The 12,496-nt window shown below is 37.0% G+C and overlaps 1 protein-coding gene across 1 annotated transcript in view; it reads left to right on the top strand.

Annotated features, from left to right (window-relative positions):
• FREM2 (FRAS1 related extracellular matrix 2) overlaps positions 1–12,496 on the top strand; it is a 185,972-nt gene that overhangs the window by 76,959 nt on the left and 96,517 nt on the right. The window contains exon 4 of the mRNA XM_003270299.4: positions 5,147–5,377. Coding sequence (XP_003270347.2) covers positions 5,147–5,377 — 231 coding nt within the window. The remainder of the gene's footprint in view (positions 1–5,146; positions 5,378–12,496) is intronic.

The following is a 12,496-nucleotide window of genomic DNA, read 5'->3' as shown; positions in this document are numbered from 1 at the left end:
AATAAGTTACGAAATAAAAATAAATATCACTAGATCTTAGAATGAGCTTAGGCAAATCTGTAATTTACCCATAAGATAAAAGTTTTCTGAAACATGAGTATCGTGACCTTTCTTTGTAACCAACAGTAAATTGTTAAATACTAATGATTTTCTTCTGCTTTACTTCGTTTAAATAAAACTGAGAATCAAAAGCAAACTAATGAAACCTTTTTTCAACTCCAAGTTCATATTTGTTTTGTTTTGTTTTGTTTTGTTTTTTTGAGACAGAGTCTCGCTCTGTTGCCCAGGCTGGAGTGCAGTGGCGCGATCTCAGCTCACTGCAAGCTCCGCCTCCCGGGTTCACGCCATTCTCCTGCCTCAGCCTCCCAAGTAGCTGGGACTACAGGCGCCCGCCACCACACCTGGCTAATTTTTTGTATTTTTAGTAGAGACGGGGTTTCACTGTGTTAGCCAGGATGGTCTCGATCTCCTGACCTCGTGATCCACCCGCCTTGGCCTCCCAAAGTGCTGGGATTACAGGCATGAGCCACTGTGCCCAGCCTCAAGTTCATATTTGATTTTCATAAAAGCATAAAATAAAGTTGGCAGTATATTGGTACTTTTAAGCAGCAATATGGTTGGCACAAAATATTTAATGTGTTGATAAAAATGACAGCACCTGAAGCAGTTATATTGTTTTTGGTACCATATATTTTATAGACATCTAGACCAATGGAATTTGCATGGGATAAAAAGAGATTTCATTGAGTGAGATTATCAACTAAGGTAGGAATCTAGGAAAATGTTGGCAAAGTAAAAAGTTAGTAAACCTATGCTTGTCTCCAAATGATTATTTTGAAATTTTACCGGGTCCATGAACTTCAAGATCTTTAAACAGTAGACCTCTGTGCACAGAAATACACACCCCTGCCACCCCCAACATCCCTCCCCCACACCCACACACCCCGCTGTACTTTTGCTGCAGCCCAAACCCCACCACTCTTTCTGATTTCCCTTGACATGTTTTGATTCTGAATATTAATTACCCCTTACTTTAAAAATTCTTTTTTTTCCTTTTAACTTTAGAAGACCGGGTTTTCACAAGACACTTTCCCTGTCTTTGAGGTTGCTCTGGCTACAGCGGGGCTGGTCTCTCTGCGGCCTCACCCCCAGTCTCTGCTTCCATCTTCATTTTGCATGAGCCTCCACCTGGCTGTGCTTCTCACGCTTTGTATTTAGCCTAGGATATTCTGAGTGCTCTCACTGTGCTCTCTTTTAGGGACATATTTTCTGTGCACCCGTGCACATCCTGTCTTATCATCAGGCAGCCATTGGTCTTAACTCTGCTTTGTACTTCAACATATAGCAAATAAGTCATAGGGAAAATGATAACTGAAAAACAGAGCACCTTACTAATTATTACGGACAGGTTTATCTATTTTTGACCTGAGTTCCCACTCCCGGTGAGTTTATTTAATTTTTCACTCTCACAGCAGGCCCCTGGATAGCACTGGGAAAGTTAACAGTAGAAAAATATTTTTAAATTGTTGTTTTGCATTTTTTTTCTCCACTGCCTCTTTCTTATGCTGGATGCTAAAATGTCAAACAAGAGCTCTTTTCGTTGTTATTTTTTTCAATGCACTATTATTTTCTACGAATGTGGGGATAACAGCAGTTGTACAAAGGCTCATAGGCTTTACTTGGTTCACTTCACATGGTTACTTAGTAACCTGGGGTGATAGAAAGTCATTGAAGATGGTAACGGAATTCATGCTAGGACTTGGAATGGAAATCAGATTAAAATGAAGGGTAGCCTCATACAAGTTCTACAATGAATATGTTGTTTATAACTGTTCCCATACAACCTCAGCTTTTATTTATGGACTTTTAGAATGATATAGATTGCATTATAGCAAAAGACAGAGTATCACTTGAGTACAGCTAAGAAATCATGAATTACATGAAATTTGTAGATGTATCTTCTCAAAGATTATTATTCATTTTATAACCACTAAAACCACTAATAAACTAAATATGTATTTATATTCCACATCAGTATTTGCATTTCAAAGCTCTTATTGCTACCAGTTATTGAATATTTATTAAAGGCAAGGTACTTCATATGTACATTAAGCATTTTCTCTATCTCTTTTACACCTTACATCAACCCTTTATTCCCTGACTCAACAAACATTTTACTGAGTACCCATTATATACCAGGGGCTGTGTTAGGTAGTGAACTATGAAGAAACAATGATAGCTAATGTTATTTTTTTTTTTTTTTGAGACGGAGTCTTGCTCTCTCACCCAGGCTGGAGTGCAGTGGCGCGATCTCGGCTCACTGCAAGCTCCGCCTCCCGGGTTCACGCCATTCTCCTGCCTCAGCCTCTCCGAGTAGCTGGGACCACAGGCGCCCGCCACCACGCCCGGCTAATTTTTTGTATTTTTAGTAGAGACGGGGTTTCACCGTGGTCTCGATCTCCTGACCTCGTGATCCACCCGCCTCGGCCTCCCAAAGTGCTGGGATTACAAGCGTGAGCCACCGCGCCCGGCCAATGATAGCTAATGTTTATTGAGTTATTTGCTGGGCCTACTTCCCAATACCCTACCTAGATCAACTCCATGAGAAGAGTACCATGAGGTGAGGAAATAGGCTGTGATATGTCCAAAGTTAGCCAGCTAGTAAGGGGCAGAGTTGAGACTGGGCAAAAGGCCCATGCTCTTAATCACTGCACCATAGTACTTCATAAATCCTCCACTGAGATAAGTTAATAACTTGCCTACAATCCCACAACTGTTATATGGCCGGGATGGGACATAAAATCTCTTCTCTCCTTCCACAAGCACCCTGTTTAACCACTTTGTTATTTTTCTATGCCAGAGGAAAAGATCCAATTGCAGTTTCATTTAATAACAAAAGTAAAAAATTATAGGTGTTTTTAGCAGCAACAATTGGGATATGGTATTGCAACTCATTTAATATCAGATGGCTTGACTATCATGTAGGAAGGAGGACTAGTTGGAACTAGCAGACATTCATTGTATCATACTTACTCAATTTTTGTTTTTAACTCCCTTTTGAAACTCCAAAAAAACACAAATAATGCATTGCTGATGAAAGAAAACAAAACAGAAAAGTGAGCAGTAGCTATCAGAGGCAAACTAACAGATTTTTGCTGGTCATGCCACTGGGGATAGATGGGTCAGTGAGCAGCATGTGTTCTGGAACCTCAGAGAGAATGATTCCTTTCATCAGCATCTTGGCAGTGAATTGTAGTGGATCCAAGAGGTGTTGACAACCAACTCTGTGCGCACAAGGAACCAGAGAGCTATCAGGAAGTCTACAGCATTCAACAAGATATGCAGCCCTGCAATTCCTGGTTCTGTGCCCTTTTTTCTCTTGCCATTAAATGAATCATGTTTTACCTGCTATTGTAAAAGAAAAATATGATGCAATATTTATGTCAGTCATTGTTCTGAGATCTGTAAGACAGAAATATTTTTAATGAAATCTTTGTTTTCATCTTCATTTTAAGATTAAAATAACAGTCATTGATATATTCCTATATATAAATACATATTCAAATGACTCTTATCTAAGCACTGTGAAGGCAAGAGTTTTTGTCTATTTTTTTCTCTGATACACAGCACATAGACTAGTGCCTGGCATGGAATAAGTACTCAATGAATATTTGTGATTGAATTGGATCTTATTTAGTTCAGTTTCATTTCTAGTTTGAAAAACAAAAGGAATTGTTCAAAAATATATTTTTTAACTAAATGCAAAATCTTCCAAATAACTTATTTTCAAGATTAAAAAAATCTAAGTCACAAGACTTCATTTTTCCCTCTTTTATTTATTGATGTATTTATGTATTTTTAATTTTTGAGGCAGAGTCTCACTCACCCAGGCTGGAGCACAGTGGCATAATCACAACTCACTACGGTCTTGTCCTCCTAGGGCTCAGGTGATCCTCCCACCTCAGCCTCCCCAGTAGCGAGGACTACAGGCATGTGCCACCACACCCAGCTAATTTTTGTCTTTTTTGTAGAGATGGGGTTTCACCATGTTTCCCAGGATGGTCTGGAACTCCTGGGCTCAAGTGATCCACTCACCTTGCCCTTCCAAATTGCTGGGATGATAAGCCTGAGCCACCATGCCCAGCCTTATTTTTCCCTCTTTTACATCTGTCTGTCTTACTCACTTCTCTGAAAATGCCTAAGTTTAGAGAAATATATTTGAAAATTATTCTATTAACTTGACTCATTAAGAGGTTCTGGTTCTGTATTTAAGGATATAGAAGTCCAAGTACCATTGCCATTTTATAATTTTTCTATGACATTGAATGTTTTCACTGCTTTTGGATAATGTACACTATGGCTTGAGTACCTGGCATGGTAATAATGGAGATCATCTTGTGATGTAATTAGAGACCCAGAGATCCTTCAGCCTTCCCAGCTAACTGAAATTGACCTTGAATGAACCACCAGAGTAAGCCAAGCATACTGCTCATAATAACCATATGTATTTAGCTCTCCAATTCTGTTTATTTAATTTCATGGAATTCTGGGGTGTTCCAGAAAGAAAAATTTTGCAGTGACCATGTTGAAAAACACTGAATTACATTTTTTTTAAGGATCTTAGTTCCATTAAGTGCTTAGAGAATACTATCACTTTTTATTATTCCACTTGGCCATTTATGACTTTGATTATGAGTCAGAGAATTATTTCATGGAGGAGTTTCTTACTGGCTTATATTTTATAGTTAGAGAATGTTTCTTATTTTTTTATAATATCCAGCAACACATGCAAAAGTAAATGTGAAGAGTTTTAAGACTGTATAAACTTGTAGGAGTAAGGATATTGAACAATGTGAATATACATTTACTTGGTCTTGTTTAACAAGAAGTTCTAATCCAAATGTAGCTCAAAGCATATATAGCAAAGCCATAATTGAGGCAAAAGCAGAACAGAACCGCAAACTACCCAACACCTACAGTGAAACACTTTCATCATCTGCCCCATTCCCAATTTTCCATTTCATGAGGTCAAAGCAGGATCAACTTTGCTTTTCGGGATAAAATGACATGCAAAAAGTTAACAAGGAAAATCTGAATAATCCAAGCAAAAATGAAACTAAGAAAATGATATTATGTTTTTGTGAAGGTATTGGCACAAGAGATGGAACTGCAGAAAAAGACAAAGACTTCAAGGGCAAAGCACAGAAACAAGTGCAGTTCAACCCAGGCCAGACCAGGGCCACATGGCGAGTGCGGATCCTGAGTGATGGGGAGCATGAGCAGTCTGAAACCTTTCAGGTGGTCCTCTCAGAGCCCGTGCTGGCTGCCCTGGAATTCCCCACCGTCGCCACTGTTGAGATCATTGATCCAGGAGATGGTAAGAGCCATTGTCAACTGGTTTATGCTGTTGCTGTTGGGCTGCTATGACAAAATACCTTGTCGGGGTATAGCTTATAGTTTTAAATTCAGTGTTTGAAATTTCCATAGAGAGAACCTTCTAGATTAATGATTCATTATTCTCAGATATGCTGACAGGAAAAGGGAAACTAAAAAGTAATGAAAGAATGCTATATATATATATATAATATGTATAATATATAAATATTTATATATTATATATAAATTGTATTAATAGATTTTATGTATATATATAATTATATTTTCCAGCTAGTACAATTTTCATATTACCAGAAAATCTTTTATTTTATATACATAAATTATTTGCATATTTTATATAATTTTATATATAAATTATTTACATATTTATATATAATTTTATATATATACACATATATAAAAAATAGTTTGTAAAGACAGGGTCTTGCTATGTTGCCCAGGCTGGTCTCAAACTTCTGGCCTCAAGCTGTCTTCCCAACTCAGCCTCCCAAAGCACTGGGATTACAGGTATGAGACACTGTGCCCAGCCAGGGATGCTATATTTTTCCAAGTGAATGAACTACCCATAGAATTACCAACATGTTCTTTCTGTTATTATAATTCTATCATTTAATATTGCTCATGTAATTTTTCTTGAATTAATTCATCACTTTCTGGAGTCCTTTAAATGTCTTAACATGTCTTTGAAACAAATGGTTTGAGAATGAGATCATTCTTGAATTAATGTGTTCCCCATATTACTTTTAATTATTCAAGATTTCTTTATATATTTACCAGCCAAAAATTTTTATTTGGCCATATGTTTCCACATTTGTTGCATAATACCCACCCCACTCACCCCCATTTTGTAGTGAACACAGTGTTTTGAATCATTGCTGTTAATTTCTATCAGATTACATTTTCTTGTCAATGCACACCTTCGCTGATGCTGGTAAAAGTGCACCTTAATGCTTTTGTGTGTAATTTGACCTTTTTCTTCCCCCTGTCATACTTCTACAGTCCTGGCTTGTCTTGATCTAGTCAGAAAATTTTAAAAAGAAAAAAAAGAAAAGAAGAAAGATTGAATAGCTTTTTGAAGGCTGGCATTTATACAAACCCTATAGAAACATCTAAAGCTAAGATCCTGTCAGAAGCCAGACATGACTTTCTTTTAAACTTCCAGCCTACTTTCTTTTGTCAATCAGAAAACTCTTAAATGGTTTGCAAAGATACAATCTACAGAGTACATGAAATGCAGACCTGTGTGGAAATCCCTGTGTTAAAAGACTAAGCATAATTAAAGAAATTGAGTAAGAAAACTGGAGCTCTGACATCATTTGTTTAACTAACAACTCTGCCTTTAGTTAAATATGAAGTTCAATTATGTTTATAATTTTCATTAAAGAACAGTTAGCATTTACTTACATTTAATTTTATCTGCATTATCCAGAGATAAATAATTAAACTTTCTTTTGGTCCTGAACTTTGCACATATGCTTGAAAAATAAAGCTTTTCTCTTTTAAACAAGCCCAGGACAACTTTAATACATATAAATTGATTTATTAGTTAAAACTGGAAGCCATTTTTTGATATTTTATTTCCCAACTAGTACAATTGTCATATTACCTGAAGAAATAAGACACTTGAATTCATTTCTGCCTTCCTATTTATAAGCTCAGAGTGACACTCTGCACCCATGATATATCTAAGCAGTAGGATATTAAAAACAAAACAAAACACATACACACACCCCACATACACAGCCCCCCACTTATATAATCGTTTCTTAGTGTAGGCTATACCAAATGAAACCTTGCCATAATTTCATTTCATGTATTGATCATCTAAGTTGTTTCAGAATTTTATAGATAAAATTCAGCCGTGTTTATTTCAAGTCATGAAAATCCTTGGATAACTGATAAGTCTTCCATAATGCTTGGTATGCTCCATGCCTTGTTGAAGACCATTGGTCTTGAAACTGTAAGACCTGAAATTGATTCCCTGAAATTAGGTCATACAACTATTTCTAGTTGTATGACCTAAAATAAGACCCCTTTTAATAAGATTTAGTTTCCTAATGCACAAAATAAGAAAAAGTAATAATTATCATGTTACAGCCTTCCCATGAAAGAGTTCTATAAAACATAAAGCAGAATGCAAATATTCTCATTTCTAATATCATAAATCTAATGTTAGATTTCATTTTAAGAAATTGAGTAATTTTTTTTCCTTACAAAGGATCACTTTCCCCACAATTTAAAAACTTTGTTTCCTATTATACTCTCTGTCCAGCTCTTTGCATATAAATTCACCTGCCCTAGGAGCCATTATGCCTACAAGCTCTCCCTCTGCATATTCATTCTAGGACATGTTATGATGTTTTGTTTTCAAAATTAAAACAAATTTAAAAATTAAAATTTTACATTAAAAATTTATCCAGCTCATATTTGTGCTGAGTACAGCACTATAAATTGGAAATGCAAAGATAATAGCATAGAATCTCTGCTGTCAAAGACCACAGGGGATGGGAAAGAGAGCCCTTTAACTTACCACAGCAGAATGTGATGTGATAAAACAAGGTATGAACAGTATTGCGAAATTTAGAAGAGGGAATAACCAACCGTGCTTTATTTTAGGCTGGGAACTGGTTTTACTTATTAGCAAGTTTATGTAAACACATGTAAGTCTATGCTTTTGTCAATACTTTATAATGGTAATGACTGAAATTCGTTGAGCAGTTACTATGCAACGGAGAGTGTGTTTAGCACATTATATACGTTCTCTCATTCAGTCCCTTGTAGACATAGGAACCATTTTAGGCATTTTACTTGATGTTTACAGGAGGCTTTCAATTGTATATTTGGCAAGTTTTAGAACATTAGTTCCAAAATTATATGACAAAAAGAACTTTCTTTTTTTTAGACGGAGTTTCACTCTCGCTGCCCAGGCTGGAGTGCAATGGCACAATCTTGGCTCACTGCAACCTCTGCCTCCCAGGTTCAAGCGATTCTCCTGTCTCATCCTCCCGAGTAGCCTGGATTACAGGCACTTGCCACCACGCCCGGCTAATTTTTGTATTTTTAGTAGAGATGGGGTTTCACCACGTTGGCCAGGCTGGTCTGGAACTCCTGACCTCAGGTGATCCTCCCACCTCATCCTCCCAAAGTGCTGGGATTACAGGCATGAGCCACCGCGCCCAGTCCAGAACTTTTTAACACACACACAAACACATATACTTGTATTGGCTTCTCACATTTTATAATTATGGTCTTACAATGCTGTCTATCCATATATTTTTAAAGTTATATAGTTGTTATATAGGTGAAGATTTTAAATGACTATGTATTTTATTTAATACGTCAGCATCTACATCACTGAAAAAGTATCACATACAGTTATATGCTTGCTTATTTCTTTAACCTGGTGTGAGACTCAGTACCCTCACGGATGTACTGTAATACCTCACCCCCTGCCCCCATGCCTCCAAGTATCTGTGGCTCTCTGGTTCAATAGAGCTGGCCCTCATGTAAAGAGTGAGTTCAGTCACTCATTGAGATTGATTCTACAGTCTTCCCCACACCCCCGTTTTGTTTTTTTTTGAGACAGTATCTCACTCTGTTGCCCAGGCTTGAGTACAGTGGAGCTATTATAGCTCCCTGCATCCCCAAACTCCCGGGCGCAAGCAGTGCTCCCACCTCAGCCTTCCAAGCACCTACTATTAGAGGTACACACCACCATGCCCAGATAAGTGTTTCTTTGTTTTGTTTTTGTTTGTTTTTTTTTGGTTGGTTTTTTTTTTTTTTTTTGTAGAGACAAGAGTCTCACTATGTTGCCCAGGCTGGTCTTGAACTCCTGGCTTCAAGTGGTCCTCCTTGGCCTCCCAAAATGTTGAGATTACAGGCATCAGCCACCACATACAGCCTCTTCTTTCTTTTAACATGTGCATAGAAAGTTCCAACTGGGAAGCATTTAAAGTTCATGAAACACTTAACTCATTTTCTGGGTGAGGAATCTGAGAAATAGAGCTTTGAAAACTTATCTCATTTAAACCTTATGTTTATAACTCTGTGATTTATATATCAATTTACAAAGATCTCTGAGGGTCAAGGAATTTACTTTCCCCAAGTCACCCAGCTAATAAGTACCAGAGGCAGTATTTAAAAAAATATAGATATATAAAAAATATATAATAAAACTAAACTATATATTCAAATATATATATATTGTTTCCCCCTCTAGAGCTCTTCTTTCCTCTGAGTTATGGTCTTCTATCGTTTTACATGGTTAGAAAAGAAGTAATACCCCAAATCATAATTAATCAGTGAACTTATCACTGTGACATTGTTTTACTTATCTTATATATGAAAACAACAAAGTAATTTCTTCCCTTCTTATGCTCTTCTCTTTTCTCTTTCTATTATATATTAAGCCTCAAATTTATTATATAGGTGAATAAAACTAAGCATTCTATGAAAATAATCAAGACCAATTTAGCTCCTGCATAATGTATCTGTATATTCAACAAATGCTTATTAAACATCTACTCTATGCCAGGAATGCTGCTAGGATCTAGGTAGTAGAGAAGATGGCATACTAACCCTTGAAGTTAATCATATAATTAGGTGATTGCATTCCCCTAGATTGTTACAATTAACAGTATAGAATGCTGTGTGATCTGATAAAAGAGCCACTAGAGCCCATAGAAGGAGTATCTATGGAGTATCCAGTCTTGAGAGAGAAGGAAAGGCTTCTAATCATCTTAAGGCAAAGATTCTTAACCTCCGTGTATTAAATTACTAAGCTGTCAGAAATTACACTATCTTTCCTTGCTCTTTAAAGCATATAGATATTAGTTAATGTTAAACATTTCCATTTTTGTTAAGGGAAAATATACAAGAGCTAAAATGTCTTATTTTATATAAAGATCCCATTCTTTTTTGACTTTGTAATTTCTAGACAGAGTAAATGGAGTTTTATGTACATTTATTGGGAGAAAACAACCTCAAATATAGAGGTACTTGAATACAGATACTTAGCACAGGTATCTAAAGCCTATAATCGTTTATGTAATTATTTAGTTTGTACACTTGAAATGTCTGCCAACTTCTGATAGAAACTGAGTCATTCTGATATTTCCATGATACCAAAATATGGCCAGGAACTAGTAGATTAAATATTTGATCTCTGTAATCATTTCTGGTGGGCCCAAGGCAGGTTAATGCTATATAATATTTAATAGAGAATAAACACATTATTTTAAAGGAATGTAGAACTTAATATTAAAGGTTAAAAACCTAATATTAATGGGTACAAAGAAAAGACAAAAATGTGTGTTCTGAATGAGCCAAACCCATTTCATATGATAGCATTCAGATGACATAGGCTGACTACAATATGAAACTCAAACATTCATTCTTATTTTTGAAATTCTACACATTGTCAATGTTGACATAAGGAGGTCACTGGCTAGCTGATATTTTGAGGTGAATGTGCCAAAATTCAAGGTCCAGAATTAATGAAACGATAGTACACTGCAGATGATGACAGAGAAATGATAATGCAGGCATGAGAGAGCTTCAACTTTAAACCATTTTTTAAAAAGTAACTATCAGTGTGAAGCATGGGTTGTCATCTTACGGCAAACAAAAAATTTCAAGCACTTGATAAAAGTATAGCATGTAGTTTCTGACACTGAGTAGTGGGTAAGAAAAAAAAGGTGCAAAATAAAACTTGAGTCATGGAAAACTTTCTGAAAGTTTCTCCATTTACAAAATAAAAACATGTAATAATTCAAACAAAGATTACCAAAAGATTCACCTTATTTACTTATTTTTTGAGAGACAGAGTCTCACTCTGTCACCCAGGCTGGAGTGCAGTGGCACAATCTTGGCTCACTGCAGCCTCCGCCTCCCCAGTTCAAGTGATTCTCCTACCTCGGCCTCCCAAATAGCTGGGATTACAGGTGCGCACCACCATACCCAGCTAATTTTTGTATTTTTAGTAGAAACAGGGTTTCACCATGTTGGCGAGGCTGGTTTTGAACTCCTGACCTCAAGTAATCCGCCTGCCTCAGCCTCCCAAAGTGCTGGGAATATATGCGTGAGCCACCACACCTGGGCCCAAAGATTCACTTTAACCAACACATTTGTATAGTACCAAAGGATAATTTTTGGACCTCATGATATCTTGATGTGAACTCGTAGCACTTATTATCATGTGGTTTGGGTATGTTTACATTACTTTGATTTATTTCTTTTTCAAGCCCCTGTAAAAATTGGTCTGTATTACTATGTCTGTTTTAGAGTAAAACAAATAAACCATAGAAATGTAAGAAAGCTGTCCAAGTTCAAATAGATCAATGGCAGACTCTGCTGTATTCAATGCCACTTGTTGGCCAGTCTGAGGGCACCATAGTGGCCTGAAAATGCACTGGAATCTGGAATGTCTTCTGAGTTGTTTTTGAATGTGCCACATTTCTTTCTTTCTTTTTTTTTTTTTTTTTTCTTGAGACGGAGTCTTGCTCTGTCGCCCAGGCTGGAGTGCAGTGGTGCAGTCTCGGCTCACTGCAAGCTCCACCTCCCAGGTTCACGCCATTCTCCTGCCTCAGCCTCTCCGAGTAGCTGGGACTACAGGCGCCCGCCACTGCGCCCAGCTAATTTTTTGTATTTTTAGTAGAGACGGGGTTTCACTGTGTTAGCCAGGATGGTCTCGATCTCCTGACCTCGTGATCCGCCCGCCTCGGCCTCCCAAAGTGCTGGGATTACAGGCGTGAGCCACCGCACCCGGCCGCTGAATTTGCCAAATTTCTTAAAGGCAAGGAGCAATAAGTGCCTTCATCCATGTACTCTATTTCCTTTTCCTTTCTTATTCTATTATAGCAGATTTTTAGAAGATATTTCGTTCTATCATTATTTAGCAGAGTCTGTTTATTTTTTATCCTCTGTAGAATATAATTGAGAGAAGGGACAAAATGTACATTCTCCTTCAAATGAAGCTACAACTACTTTATGTCTGAGAATAGAGAAATCAATTTTGCCTATGTTGTGGCACAGTCAAAACCCAAAAATAAAAACTGCAGTTACAAATTGCGGTACTCATTACAATACAGTCACATGGACT

This window comes from Nomascus leucogenys, chromosome 9 (genome assembly GCF_006542625.1).
Source record: "Nomascus leucogenys isolate Asia chromosome 9, Asia_NLE_v1, whole genome shotgun sequence".
Classification (NCBI taxonomy): domain Eukaryota; kingdom Metazoa; phylum Chordata; class Mammalia; order Primates; family Hylobatidae; genus Nomascus; species Nomascus leucogenys.
The sequence above is the reverse complement of the archived record's forward strand: the minus strand, read 5'-3'. Positions and strand labels throughout refer to the sequence as shown.